General features: G+C 37.0%; 1 protein-coding gene across 2 annotated transcripts in view; it reads right to left on the minus strand.

Annotated features, from left to right (window-relative positions):
- Positions 1-16,340, minus strand: part of KYNU (kynureninase) — a 121,409-nt gene that overhangs the window by 37,583 nt on the left and 67,486 nt on the right. For both annotated transcript variants that reach the window (XM_027561643.1, XM_027561635.1), the window contains 2 exons: positions 3,760-3,858; positions 2,801-2,874 (listed from right to left, as the gene is read on the minus strand). In XM_027561643.1, coding sequence (XP_027417444.1) covers positions 2,801-2,874; positions 3,760-3,858 — 173 coding nt within the window. The remainder of the gene's footprint in view (positions 1-2,800; positions 2,875-3,759; positions 3,859-16,340) is intronic.

The following is a 16,340-nucleotide window of genomic DNA, read 5'->3' on the forward strand; positions in this document are numbered from 1 at the left end:
CCAAACTAGATACTTAAAATGCAACAGAAGTTAATAGCATGTGATTTTCAAACTGTACAAATAGAAGACTGTACAAACATGGCTCTTGTATAAATATAACATGAACACATATAAAGATCTCAATCAACTCATAATTAGCAGATAAGCCAGTAAGATGGTGAGGCCAGTATCAGACAGGATTCCAGGAATAGAGGCTTACAGGCTCAGTCTGAGTTTGGCCATAGGTACAAAATTCTTTAATATCCCAAAGGTCACAAACCATAACCTTTAAGGGTATGTTTCCTGCTTGAGGAGAAATGATCTCTACTAGGCAAAATTCTACAAGTTAACATGCAACTTCATAGCAAGGCAAAAAGATACTTACCCTAGATGTATGGATCACCTATCATGCTTCAGTGGCTGTGCTGTTTTACATGCATTATCCTATTTTAACCTCATGATAACTTTCTATGAGGTATATGCTTATGTTCTCTTTATCAAGAGACTAGAACACTGAGAAATCAAGAACATTCTTCAGGACCAGCAGGTGAGTGATCAGGTTAGAATGTAAATCTGCTCTGTCTGTATGGTCTTTCTCCTGGGAGCACAGACTTAACACTTACCTACTGGAGAAGGAAATGGCAATCAACTCCAGTATTCTTGCCTGGAAAATTCCATGTACAGACGAACCTGGTAGGCTACAATCCATAGAGTCACAAAGAGTTGGACACGACTGAGTGACTTCACTCACTGGGTCTAGAGGATGTTGAGATTCTAGAAGATGAGGCACATGCAGGCACACTACAACCCTTCTGCTCTCTCTTGTTCCTCATCCATGAAGGGCAAATAATGGTGAAAGAACTCTGAAGTGTAATAGAGATGCTGTGAAATCAGAGTTTAACTGCTAGTGCTTGCATTCTCTAGAATTTGTGTACATTACTTACCATATCCCTGCTTCCCTTTGCCGATTTCTCTAGTGCAGTTTAAATAAGTGGAGAGTTGGAAATGCTCAGGGTGGTGAGTTTTCACACAAAGGCAGGCAATATCTTACATACCATCTATGTGGAAAACACTTAGGCTAGGTAAAATGTTATCAATGGGGTTGTTTATAAATGAAAAAAAAAAACCAGACCTTTTAAAACTTGCATGGTAGTCCTATAATATACATTTTATATTCCAGTCCATTCTGAAGGAGATCAGCCCTGGGATTTCTTTGGAAGGAATGATGCTCTAAAGCTGAAACTCCAGTACTTTGGCCACCTCATGCGAAGAGTTGACTCATTGGAAAAGACTCTGATGCTGGGAGGGATTGGGGGCAGGAGGAGAAGGGGACGACAGAGGATGAGATGGCTGGATGGCATCACTGACTCAATGGACGTGAGTCTGAGTGAACTCCGGGAATTGGTGATGGACAGGGAGGCCTGGCGTGCTGTGATTCATGGGGTCGCAAATAGTCGGACACGACTGAGCGACTGACCTGATCTGATTCTTTTCAGATAATTTGGGACAACGGGAGAAATCTAATGTTGTCATTGTTTAGTTGTTCGTGTCCAACTGTACTACCATGGACTGTATCCCTCCAAGCTCCTCTGTCCGTGGGATTTCCCAGGCAAGAATACTGGAAGGAGTTGCCATTTCCTTCTCCAGGGGATCTTTCTGACCCAGGGATTGAAACTGCATCTCCTCCTTGGCAGGCGGACTCTTTACTGCTGAGCCAACAGGGAAGCCCATAGCTAAGATATTCTTTGCAGAATTTGGAACCAGGGGAGAAATCTAATGTCCTGACAATATATTCAAGGTAGATGAGTACCTAACAAATATCTGTCTAAAAAATGCTCTATTGAATTTTAAAACTTTAAAATCTTGAAGAAATTTAGGTATAATTAAATGAGCTGTAGAAAATGATCTTAAATTTGTATGATTTATATGCAGAGAATCTCAAAAATGTGAGGGGCTCCAAGCTTTATAACTAATTCACTTTCAGTTCTCATAAAGATTATACCATTCAGCCAGTGACTGAAAAGATTCGGAAAATTAATCAAACATTATTATATTACCTATTAGGAGTCTAGACAGTCTCCTCATCACACACATTCTGATACAATTTTGAAAGGATTTTTTTTTTACAGAATATTTTTTTTTCTCCATACCAGATAAAAATAATAGAAACACTTAAGAGTTCCCCAGTCAAATAAAAATGTTAAATTTGTTGGTGTATCACATTTGCATTTATACTTGCTCTAAAAAATGAAGAGTGCTATATAAAAATTGAAGAGTATTTCTTTTATGTAGTCAGTCTGTTGTTCAGCGTTCAGCTTCTTCAGTTTTCATGGATTATAAAATCTTTTAGGACAGAAGATATTCCTTACAAGACCATATTATAAGTTTCCAGCTTTCAAGGTAGATGTAATTTTAATAATCATGTACTACTTTTAAGCTCTATTAGGCACAGCTCTGTGTTGCCTTTGATTTATTCATCAATGTGAGAAACCTGGACTTTTCTAAAGTCTAATTTTTGAAAAAAAGTTAAGTAGTCTCTTTGCATTAAACCATCTGCTCTACATGATTACAGGGACTTGTTTTTAGCATTGAAGCTTCCCTTTTGTGATTAAATTTCTTGTTCAACCAAGTGAACTCTTTGGAAATCGTTTATTTCTGATAAAGCATATCATTGTTCACAGAGTAGTAAAATAATTATAATCAACCCAGATTCTTATTGGATAGCATCTTAAAGAACACATGTAAATTTAGCACACTAATTAATTCAAAATCATTTAATTCATTTATCCATCACCAAAGAAAATCTGAAAATAGTACTCACGCAGGTTTAATTGTATAGGCATGTTTTTCATGGACAAAGGCACCAGCAAGACCTCCTGCTCCTGTATTTAAATACTGGATAGAGAGTAAATTAAACTGTGTAGGTTTGCCTAAATATACATGATAAAAATAATTATTTGACTTTTTTGTTATGAAATCAACTTTGATAAGATCAAAATGTGTGATTATTTTAACTTTTATTATAAAACAGAATTTGGGGTTACTTTGTTCAAAGAAAAACAATGAAATGTAGCATTATTAATTAGGAATAAATAGCTATTACTATTTTGGCCAGTTTTTGCCCCAACTGGTAGGTAACAGTTCAGTTCTACTGACAATTATCTGATTTCAAAGCTCATTTATTTCAGTTATTTTGCCACAAAATATTTAAATAATAATAAAATATTATATTTTTAAAACGCTTAAGATCACTTCTATTTCTATGCTCCCTGTCAATAAACTTGTTTTCAAATGTCAATACAAAGTTGATTCCATAAGAATTATCTTTAACTTATGTAGAAATTTCTCAACATATTAACAAAAAACTAGATTAAATTTGAATTAAGTTCTAAGTATAGAAGTATTGTCCAGAACGTCCTGATTTTTTCATAGAAGTCAGAGAATTGAAGGAATAAATACTCTATAAAGGATGGAAATACCAAAACATAATAACCTATACTATTGATTAAGTGAGTCTTCAATTAACTAAAGTCACAAAATACAGTAATGAAGGAAATGGAGGAAAGTAATTCAAATACCTAAAACTGGTCATTTTTACAATTTTTACAATACATTTTTAAATTGGTCATTTTTACAATTTTTAAATTGGTCATTTTTACAATTTTTAAATTGGTCATTTTTACAATTTTTACAATACATTTTTACTGATCCATTTTTACATTTAGATTAACGTTAGTGTGGACTAAAAGGATATAAATATATTAACTAGTCTGTTGATACCTTGTAGGAGCACCAGCAGGCAAAATCAACTCCCCAGTCATGTAAGTGAAGTTCAACATTTCCAACTGCATGTGCTAGATCAAAGCCAACAAAACAACCCTGGGGAAGAACACGATAACATTTTGAAATTGCTTAATGATTCAAAATAACAAATACAAGTATATTTAAGAAAATTATTGAAAAAATGCTGTACCATAAATTCAGTTTATCCTTTGGTGCAATGACTCACAAAGTGTGAATCATAAAATCTTGGGCATTCTCAAGGCCCTTTCAGGTCAAAACAGTTTTCATACCAGGAAGAAGACATTCTTTGCCTTCTTCACTGTGTTGACTTTTGCACTGATAACGCAGAAGCAATGATGTGTTAAACTGCTGACATCTTTGCACAAATCAAGGTAGTCAAAACTTGTATTGGCATTGTGTGCATTCAGTTACAGCATGAAAAGGTTAATTTGAGTTATATATCTCCTTGGTACAAGTATAAAAATAATACATTTGTATAAAATGTCAATATCTTAATTTTATTCTTTTAAGGTTTAATATGGGAATTATTCATAAAACATTTAACAACATCCTGAAGTAGGATGTCTGTCTCATAATGCACTTATGCAATTATTTGAGTTGGAAGCTAAGTTACCCACTTTAAATTCATAGAAAGCCATTTTTGCATGAAAGAGCAACTTACAGACAAATAATAGTAAATCATACTTAGGTATTTGAGACATATTTTGAAAAATGAAGTGAGTCTATCAATTTGAGGAAAATAACTTGAAGAATTTGTTGCCAAAGGAAAAAAGTAGTTACCAAGAGAAACTGGAATTTTGGAAAAATTGTGTCCATTTCCATAAATATGATCATTTCCCAGTATTTAAAGATATTTATGGTGAGTTTAAAACTAACATACAATTTTAAAAAGAACATATAATGAAATATGAAATATTTAGAAAATATACATAAGTTAATGAAAAAGCAAGAGAGTTCCAGAAAAACATCTATTTCTGCTTTATTGACTATGCCAACGTCTTTGACTGTGTGGATCACAATAAACTGGGAAATTCTGAAAGAGATGGGAATACCAGACCACCTGACCTGCCTCTTGAGAAACCTGTATGCAGGTCAGGAAGCAACAGTTAGAACTGGACATGGAATGACAGACTGGTTCCAAATAGGAAAAGGAGTACATCAAGGCTGTATATTGTCACCCTGCTTATTTAACTTCTATGCAGAGTACATCATGAGAAACGCTGGGCTGGAGAAAGCACAAGCTGCAATCAAGATTGCCGGGAGAAATATCAATAACCTCAGATATGCAGATGACACCACCCTTATGGCAGAAAGTGAAGAGGAACTAAAGAGCCTCTTGATGAAAGTGAAAGAGGAGAGTGGAAAAGTTGGCTTAATGCTAACATTCAGAAAACTAAGATCATGGCATCCAGTCCCATCACACCATGGGAAATAGATGGGGAAACAGTGGAAACAGTGTCAGACTTTTATCTTTTTGGGCTCCAAAATCACTACAGATGGTGACTGCGGCCATGAAATTAAAAGACACTTACTTCTTGGAAGGAAAGTTATGACCAACCTAGATAGCATATTAAAATGCAGAGACATTACCTTGCCAACAAAGTCTGTTTAGTCAAGGCTATGGTTTTTCTAGTGGTCATGTATGGATGTAGACTCCGGGAGTTGGTGATGGACAGGGAGGCCTTGGTGCTGTGATTCATGGGGTCGCAGAGTCAGACACGACTGAGCAACTGAACTGAACCGAACTGAATGAATTGATATTTTCCAAATGATCAAGACATATTGTTACATATTATGCATGGATAAAAGATCTGTTCAAAATGAAAAATCAGCCCATAGATTTTAATGTAACAAAGCATAGAAAGATCATTGATTTGGTTTCACATTTCATACTACAAATCCCAGGATGTTCTTGTCAAATTCTGGTATAGGATCAAAGAATATTCACAGTTAACTGAAAAAGCTATTATATTACTTGTACTTTTTCTAAATATATATCTGTACAAGGTCCAATTTTATTCTTATATTTCACAAAGAAAAAAAAAATCAAGAGATTAAATGCAGAAGATATATAAAACCAGCTGCCTTCTATTAAGTCAAATAGCAAAGATTTATATTTCTATATAAAATATATGCCAAATATAAAACATTCTTTTTTTGTTTCTTTTAGAATTACATTTTTACCCCCTAACAATGTAATATGTATTTCAGTATGTAATGGGTTTGTTTTTTTGTCCTAGATGGTGACTGCAGCCATGAAATTAAAAGACGCTTATTCCTTGGAAGGAAAGTTATGACCAACCTAGATAGCATATTCAAAAGCAGAGACATTACTTTGCCAACAAAGGTTCGTCTAGTCAGGGCTATGGTTTTTCCTGTGGTCATGTATGGATGTGAGAGTTGGACTGTGAAGAAGGCTGAACACCGAAGAATTGATGCTTTTGAACTGTGGTGTTGGAGAAGACTCTTGAGAGTCCCTTGGACTGCAAGGAGATCCAACCAGTCCATTCTGAAGGAGATCAGCCCTGGGATTTCTTTGGAAGGAATGATGCTAAAGCTGAAACTCCAGTACTTTGGCCACCTCATGCGAAGAGTTGACTCATTGGAAAAGACTCTGATGCTGGGAGGGATTGGGGGCAGGAGGAGAAGGGGACGACAGAGGATGAGATGGCTGGATGGCATCACCGACTCGATGGACGTGAGTCTGAGTGAACTCTGGGAGTTGGTGATGGACAGGGAGGCCTGGCGTGCTGTGATTCATGGGGTCGCAAAGAGTCGGACATGACTGAGTGACTGATCTGATCTGATCTGATATAATATATTTTAAAGTTGTTTTTATTACAAATACAGTAAATATAGGTATACATAAACAATATTAAAACCTCTTTGAGGAGTTCAATAATTTTTAAGAATGTAAGTATTTTTCCCATATTTGAAAAAGATATATGTACCCCAATGTTCATTGCAGCACCATTTACAATAGCTAAGGCATGTTAGTGATGTCAGCTTAAAGTAGAAGCATCCTTGCAACCAAGTCCTGCCTAGTTTGGTTAACGTAAAGTTGACCAAGTGGCATTAGTGGTAAAGAACCCACCTGCCAATGCTGGAAATATAGGAGCTCAGGTTCGATCCTTGGGTCGGGAAGATCCCCTGGAATAGGAAATGACAACCCACTCCAATGTTCTTGCTTGGAGAATCCCATGGACAGAGGAGCCTGGGTTGCACACAGTCCTTAGAGTTTCAAAGAGTCAGACATGGCTGAAGCAACTTCAGTTCAGTTCAATCACTCAGTTGTGTCCAACCCTGTGACCCCATGGACTGCAGCACACCAGGTTTCCCTGTCCATCACCAACTCCCGGAGCTTACTCACACTCACGTCCATTGAGTTGGTGATGACATCCAACCATCTCATCCACTGTCTTCCCCTTCTCCTCCTGCCTTCAGTCTTTCATATCATCAGGGTCTTTTCCATTGAGTCAGTTGTTTGCATCTGGTGGCCCCAAGTATTAGAGTTTCAGCTTCAGCATCAGTCCTTCCAATGAATATTCAGGACTGGTTTCCTTTAGGATTGACTGGTTGGATCTCCTTGCAGTCCAGGGGACTTTCTAGAGTCTTCTCCAACACCACAGTTCAAAAGCATCGATTCTTTGGTGCTCAGCTTTCTTTCTAGTCCAACTTTCACATCCATACAGGACTACTGGAAAAAACATAGCTTTGACTAGATGTATCTTTGTTGGCAAAGTAATGTCTCTGCTTTTTAATATGCTGTCTAGGTTGGTCAGAGTGTTTCTTCCAAGGAGCAAATATCCTTTAATTTCATGGCTGCAGTCACCATCTGCAGTGATTTTTGGAGCCCCCCAAAAATAAAGTCTGCCACTGTTTCTTCTTCTTTTTGCCATGATGTGATGGGACCAGATGCCATGATCTTAGTTTTATGAATGTTGAGTTTTAAGCCAACTTTTTCACTCTCCTCTTTCACTTTCATCAAGAGGCTCTTCAATTCTTCACTTTCTGCCATAAGGGTGGTGTCATCTGCGAATCTGAGGTTATTGTTATTTCTCCTGGCAATCTTGATTCCAGCTTGTGCGTCATCCAGCCCTGCATTTTGCATAATGCATTCTGCATATAAGTTACATAATCAGGGTGACAGTATACAGCCTTGACGTACTCCTTTCCCAATTTAGAACCAGTATGTTGTTCCATGTCCAGTTTTAACTGTTGCTTCTTGACCTGCATACAGATTTCTCAGGAGGCCTATAAAAACAATGCTATTTTTGAATCTATGTTGTGTTCTTCCTGTACATTGACTTGAGACCTGGACAATTTCTTACTGACTCTATTCTGTCTCAATTATTTACTTGTATGGTTTCAAGTATTTTGTATGTCTGCCTGGTAGAACTCAGTGTATTAGAATGTAAGACTCTTTACACTAAATTACCAGAAGGAAAGCATGGAGCAATACATTTATATTATCCAAACTGTACTCAAGTAGTAATTTCCTGATTTAATTGCTTACCATCAAAACCACTTTCCTCTGTAGATCAAAATGTGAAAACATTTAGCTAGATAATATAGTGATTCATTCCACATTAAGACAACTTTGTACATGAAGATGAATTTTTTTAAAAAAAGTTATTAAATGAGGGTATTCATTTTGCAAACATGTCTTACCTCTGAGTTCTTCTATTGTTAGCTTACTAAGAGCACGTATAATAATTACCTTCTTAAAACATTAGACTTCCTGCAACTTTGAAGAAATACATCTATTGATTGATGTTTTTTGAAGTTAATAATTGCAGAAGGACCCACTTTTTGATTGTAACACCTCTTAAAAATAACTCCGAACTGCTATTACAGGTACTTTCCCCAGAATAGGGACTTCGCTGGTGAGTGGCTCAGACAGTAAAGTGTCTGCCTACAATGTGGGAGACCTGGGTTCAATCCTAGGGTCAGAAAGATCCCCCGATGAAGGAAATGGCAACCCTCTCCAGTATAACTCTTGCCTGGAAAATCCCATGGATGGAGGAGCCTAGTAGGCTACAGTCCATAGAGTCGCAAAGAGTCAGACATGACTGAGCGACTACACTTCACTTTCCCCAGAACAGAGGGATGCAAACCATGACCTTTTTAATGAATAAAGTAATATTTGAGGACAGGTAATCTCATTTCTTTAGATATTGTCTATGGTTGCTTTTGCAAGCACAAATGAATTATTGCAACAGAGATCACATGAAAGGAAAGTCTGAAATATTTGCTATTTTGGCCATTACAAAAAAGATTTGCTGACCCCAACCCTATAACATCGGTTTCCATGAAGAAAACTCAATATACTGGAGAGTCGGTTAATTAGAAAACTTACTCATTATAATGTGACCAAAACTAGAATCTCATAAAAGAAAAGAGGTTCTTACAGGTATTTTATTTCCCAAACACAAAAAATGAGCAACATGACATAAAACATAAAAACCTTACATATCTGTCATGAAAACATGACAGATACTTCACATTAACATAAGTTTTTGGAGCAACAGGAAAGAAATACAATTAATCTCCTTCAAGATTTAGAGGTTTTGGCTTCTCAGGTGGCACAGGGGTAAAGAATCTGCCTGCCAATGCAGGAGATGTGAGAGACTTGTGTTCAATCCCTGGGTCAGGAAGTTCCCCTGGAGTAGAAACTGGCAACCCACTCCAGTATTCTTGCTTGGAAAATACCATGGACAGAGGAGCCTGGTGGACTGCATTCCATGGAGTCACAAAGAGCAGGACATGACTGAGCATTTGAGCACACACACAAAAACCAGGTTTGCAGACTGATGTTTAGGTTTGAAGTGAAGTCGCTCAGTCGTTTCCGACTCTTTGAGACCCCATGGACTGCCCACCAGGCTCCTCCATCCATGGAATTTTCTAGGCCAGAGACTGGAGTGGGTTGCTATTTCCTTCTCCAGATAAAAGTGCACATACATGTGCAATTGGTTTGTATTTTAAGACATAATTTTCATAATTTCAATGAAATTAAATGTAGGGGAAAGAAGTTCTGAATTTAAAATTCTCTTTTTTCTCACCAACATTTCTAATTGAAGTGATTTTTTATGAGGTGATTTTTATTCCTCAGCCTCCCATAGACAAGTTTTTATAGCACAATTTTTCTTAGGAAACTCAAGGAATAAAAAAGCAGCAGTTATATTATCAGTTATTTATAAAGAATAGCCTGATGAAGAAACTATGTAACTTCACCCACATACCATGTTGTTAAAGGCCCTGTGGTCACATATGTGGCACAATATATTAAAAAAATCACTTGTGGCTCCTACAATATATTTTAATGCATGTGCAATTCTTTCCCCATGGATGGCAGAGAACATAAGTTATTAAATGCAATTATTTTGAGTAAATGACCTTAAGATACAAACTTGAATGTGATCATCACCAAGTGATTTTATAGAAGTTTCACTAGATGGCAGCATTTTAAAGAAAACACTGAGTTTTCTGAAACTTTGTATAGCCATTCAGTTAATATTTTTATTACTTTAAGAAAAATAGTAGGTAAAACAATATGAATATGTGAAAACATACATTGCATACTTGAGTGCATACTTTATGCAATGCTAAAATGGAAATTAAATATTTTCAACAGATTTGGATTAATTACCCGCAATTGTTCAGAATCTCATTGGTAAATCCTGGAGAAGGGAACAGCTACCCACTCCAGTGTTCTGGCCTGGAGAATTCCATGGACTGTATAGTCAATGGTATCGCAGAGTTGGACATGACTGAGCGACTTTCACTCACTCATTGATAAAAGAGAGTGACAAATGTAAATGATAAACAACATTACAAGCACAGAAGTTTTCAGCCACCATGTCACCTGGGTTTATAGTCAATCCCCAAACTACGGAAGTAATCTTCTAACCATTCTGACTCCTTCCATCCTGCTTTCTTCCAATGAACTTTCTAAATCATACATTTGATTTTGAGACTTCCTGTGTCCCTTCAGTGATCCCCCATTCAATTCAGGATGTAACTCATTTTCCTTGGTATGGTTTTTAAAGACTGTTATGGTCTGATTCTTTCCAGCTTTGTATCTCAGGTGCCCTACACCTACTTTCCTCTTCTTGCATAAATATTTCTCTGTCTCTAGAGTATTCTTTCCCTTCCCATTTGCCTGAGTAGCTCAGATTTTGATCACAAGATAATTTCCATAGGAAGATACTTCGCCAAACCTCTCTCTTCTCTTACAGTTCCGGTTACATAAATCTCTTCTAGCAATTTTCCAATCTTACTATTTTTCTATTTTTACATAATATAAATTCAAGTATTCAATTGTTGAATGAATAAGTAAACAAAAGAACATATAATAAAGCCAGACAATTGTCAATAAATATTATGTAAACTGAAGCTAAATGTAAAAGAATATTATTTGATATCCTTTATTCTATTGCAATTTTATTGCATAAATCATTTATTCAGGCTTGGAATCTTTTAAAATGAAGTTTCTTGGGAAATCAATAGTAGCTTAAAATATATTTAAAATTCTTTTCAATAAAACAAGGCATATGATGAGTTTTTATTTTGACCATCTTCAATAGCACAATACTAAGAATTTTTCTAACCAGTATAATAATACACATAGGGCCTGTGTTGAGATTTCTAGGTAGCTATCTCACTGTCTCTTAAATTTAGTTTATTATTTTTTATTTATTAAAATGAAATATGGAATAGTACGGCTTAATTTTATCCCTTGTAGCATTCAAGTCCTCATAATTTTGTTGGTTTATCCTGTAACAGATTGACTTTGGGCTGATATCATTATTTTCTTCTTTATTCACTCCCCAAAACTCCTATAAATTATGAAGACCATCAATAAGTAACAAATTTGGTGTGAAAAGGGTAATTATATAAGACACTTGTACCTATACACAGAACTGAAAGCCAGGTCGTATGCATTTGTATGTTCATATAATTGTTAAAATAATAAAATACTTAAGATAGGTAAGTAGCCTTTGGCCCACTTGAGTAACCACCTAGGTTACTTTGGCAGTATTTGCAAAGGATGCATGTCATGTAGACTGTGGCCATTCATACGTGCGAGCTGGGTGCATGTTCAAACTTTAGGATGCCCTTGGAAGTGGCATTAGCATCATGGTGGGTAAATTATAGGTGCCTGCAAGATTCCTTCAAGGTTAGTAATTGGATACTAGTAGTAGGAGTATGACTGCTCTCATGACTGTTTATGGGAACTACAGTTTCCACACCATACCAAGCAGATCTTTATGTATTCTAAATGTTACTCCTGGTTCAATATAAAGTCACAGGAAACAATTGCAGAAGTACACTGCCATACATTTGAATAATGTTACCTTAAAAAGAAAAACTGGTGGGAAAATTTGAAGACAGTGAATGAAAATTTTTTTAAAAAATGATAGGAGTGTGTATGTATGTGTGTGTGTGTGTGTGTGTGTTCATCTCTAGATAGATAGGATAGACAAAAGGGGGATTAAAAACAACTGGTTGGCTAGTTAGTTTTGATCCTGGGACTTCCCAAAGAAGCTCATAATTAAAGAGATGTTGAATTGTACTGGGGCGGGGTGAGATTGAGGAAGAGGCAGGTGAAAGGTGGCAGGGTTTCTTGCCACTGTCTTGAAGCACTAAAATTTGTAAAATTCATTCAATTGCTATGGTTCAAAATAATGCACAGATATTAAATAAAAAAAAGAAAAGAAAAAGAAATACTCTGTAAGAGGGGCCTCTACCAGTTCTGTAAATATAGTATATCATTTCAGAGTGAATTTTTATCCTGAAAGTCTTTCCTTTCACCCAGCATAAATTTATTATGATTTTCAAGTATCCTTCTCACTTTTTTTCCTTTTCATCCAACTCTGGTTATAAGCAGGAGTGAAGTCCCTCAGTCATGTGACCCAGTGAACTTTAGCCTACCAGACTCCTCTGTCCATGGAATTTTCCAGGCAAGGGTACTGGAATAGGTTCCCATTTCTTTCTCCAGGGGATCTTCCTGACCCAGGGATTGAACCCATGTCTCCCTCATTGCAGGCAGACGCTTTACTGTCTGAGCCATCAGGGAAGCCTTATAAGCAGGAACTGTGCATTAATTAATTCTTGCATGGTGTTTATTTTTCACTTAAAGTCAAAATGTAATCTGTATAACATTTTCCTTCCCCTAATTATCTAACAGAGCTATCTACTATTTTGTTATTGTTGCTTTTTGAATTGGTATGTTAAGCCTTCTCTTATTTACAGCAAGAGATTGATAGGAATAGCTGTTCCTCAATACTAAAACATATAGCAGTACAAAATGCGAATAAACTCGTAAGTTAAAAGTACACAACACAATCTTCCAAGTGGAGCTGCGGTAAATATTCTAGAAATCAAGTAGCTTGGCAACTAGAACCAACGTCTAAAATTTTAAGGCAGAAGCTGAATGCTACTCAAAGTTATTTTAGCTCCGAGGCTCTTAAAGATAATATATGATTCCAGAAGTAAATAATCAGCATATGTACTGCAAGAGAAAAACTACACACAATATCCCATCCAGGAAGCTGTGACTTGATAATTACAAATGCTCATATTGAAGTTCAGCAGCAAACAGGAACAGAAACAAGAAAAACTGGGAGGGTAGACAAGATTTTACTTTAGACCATATGATGAATTATTCTAAGGTTAAGGTGTACTCATTTGAAATGTATCTTCTATCAAAATATTATTTTAAAATGTAAGTGTACAGAGAAGGATGATTTCCCAAAAAGCCCTTACACTACATGATAATTTGAGTAAGAAAACTACCTTTTTCTCCTAGAGCTATTGATTGATGGTATTTATGTGAAAATCTGTATAGAGGAGACAATAAGCACTAAAAACCAAACATCTGTGCCTCTCATGTGGGCTGTTCCTAGGGATCTGGGGAGCCATGACTCTACTTGGGAGTTTCCAGAGAACTGGATTTTGAAAAAGATAAGATATTTAACAAGGGGGACTTTTGAATCAAAAGAGTCATGACAAAGGCTGGCACAGATATCAAGGAGTTCATTAAATTAAAATGAGTACCTTTAACTTGAAATCAAAATCAGAATGAATGCTTTCACTTGATGACTTAAAGACTCTGGTTTGGATTTATGGATTAACCAAGGAGTAAAAATGGAATGCATTCTGAAATATGTATGTGTCAATCTGTACAAATTAGAGTAAAATGGTATTAGGATTTTGTTGCCTTCTTACGTCAAGCCATACTTTCATATTTTCAGAAAGTATAGTAGCTTACAGCTGTAGTTAACTAAAAGAAAATATGTTTATGAAGAATGTGTTCTGTTGGAAAAGTAACAGTGAAGTGACAGGATGTGGAATATTGGGAAGAAGAGAATGGACATGGGCACGTCCTAAGGAGCTCATCTTTGCTTGGAAACCCCAGAGTCCTGAATGGGGTGGTAGAACTCCACTCACTGAAGATGAGTAGACCTCCACTCCGCTCACTGAAGATGGCCAACCTGGTGCATTTTTAGACACCTTTCCAGGCTCTATTTATGTCACAGGAAAGACAGCCTCTATTTTTTTTTTTTTTAATTAATATGTATCTCAAGGTACTCTGTTTAAATTCCAGAACTGTTTTAGCTATAGAGTTTACATAGCTGACCAGGTAGCCTGTGGGGAACACTGGCAACTGGAGTCTGGAAAAATAGCTCTGTCTTAATAGCTATGCACTCTAGTTCTCTGAATAGATGCCTGGAGGAAAATGATAGTTTCTGAACTTGAGTGAGACTACATCTCCCACGCTATCTGACTTATTCTTGAGTCAATTTGCAGTGTGTGGTTTTGACCCAATCATTAAGATGAACTGGAACATGCACAACTCTACTTTTTGTGGTATTACACTAGATTGATATTCTAAGACATTTTCACAGATTTGTTTTTACCTTTGACAAGTACTAACACAGTCTAGAACAATTTCCTTTTTATGTGCCTCTATGCCGCATATGACTCTTTAAAGGCAGAGACAGTGGAGTTTTTCTTAATCTATTCTCTCTATCCATCTGTCTGTCTGTCTCTTTCAAATCCTGGAATCTGATATTTAGTGAGGGGTCAATATACCTGTGACAGAATGAAATTTCTAGAGAGTACTCTGTAACTCAGCTACCATTAAAGGGTTCAGTGGACTTTTCGTTGAAATTCTCCCCAGTGTCATGTAGATTAGCTTCCCAATCATGTGTAAGTTGGTAAGCTCATTTAATTAGAGAGAGGGCTTGTGCAAACACATCTAAAAGCCCCAAAGAGCTGCTACCAGGAATGGCAATGACACTGTCATTGGTGAGAGCTATTACCAGTGAAACTACCTGAGACCCATCAGAAGGAGACCCATCAGTGTCTCGGGGCATCTCTTAAAGAGAGCAGTTGGAAGGAGTGTGTTTGAAGTTCTGAGTTGGGGTACTGTTGAATGCTGGCACTGACAGAATCTTATTCAGCAGTAATTCTGATTCTTATCCTTGACATCTGCTGCTGCTGATGCTGCTAAGTCGCTTCAGTCGTGTTGGACTCTGTGCGACCCTGTAGACGGCAGCCCACCAGGCTCCCCCGTCCCTGGGATTCTCCAGGCAAGAACACTGGAGTGGGTTGCCATTTCCTTCTCCAATGCATGAAAGTGAAAAGTGAAAGTGAAGTCGTTCAGTCGTGTCCGACTCTTCACGACCCCATGGACTGCAGCCTACCAGGCTCCTCCGTCCATGGGATTTCCCAGGCAAGAGTACTGGAGTGGGGTGTCATCTCCTTCTCCGCATCCTTGACATCTAGGGCAAAGTAAAAACTGCGGTTTAACATTCTCTAAACTGAAGAGATGATCATGCAACCCTGAAGACAGGGGCCTCAGTTTCCCTAGGAAAAATAACCAAGAAAGAGGGCTATAAATATTTTCTCAGACTTTCCAAATGTTGAGACTGCTTTGTCATTACACATTAAGTTTGCAGCTGTAAAAGGAGAAAATATAGTGGAAAGAGAGGTATGGAGCCAGACTCCAGTTTCCCAGATGGCTAAGTCAGCTTGAACAAGTGCTTAACTTCTCTCAGACTCCGTTTCCCTCAATCAATCATGGGAAAAGCTCCCTGTTAGCATAGCTGGGAATATTGTAAATACTACATCACAAGTACCGGAAGCAAAGAAAGCCATCAGCAGCACCTAGTATTATTACCTTTGTACAAGGCACTCTTGAAGAAACTAGATTCATCCTTTTAGCCTGACTTTTTTAAAAGTAAAGATTGATGAGACTGACAAATCCAGAGATGAGAAATAGAAAGTAGGAATATTGGGAGCATTTTGCTAATGAAATTTAAGTTGGGGGGGAGGGGCGGTGTCAGTTAAGAAGGTCTGAGACAGAGCTAAAAGCTAACAGCTACTTGGGCAGGAAAAGTAAAGAATTCGAGAGGGAGGAAAAGAGAAAAACCCTTCAGACTCTAAAGTGTTGTGTAATTTGCAGGTAAAAATGTCTTACTACCTAACAGAGTGTGCTTTCAAGAGTAAATTTCAGCTATTTCTTTTACCAGAAAAAACAGCTATTGTCT

Source organism: Bos indicus x Bos taurus, chromosome 2 (assembly GCF_003369695.1).
Source record: "Bos indicus x Bos taurus breed Angus x Brahman F1 hybrid chromosome 2, Bos_hybrid_MaternalHap_v2.0, whole genome shotgun sequence".
NCBI lineage: Eukaryota > Metazoa > Chordata > Mammalia > Artiodactyla > Bovidae > Bos > Bos indicus x Bos taurus.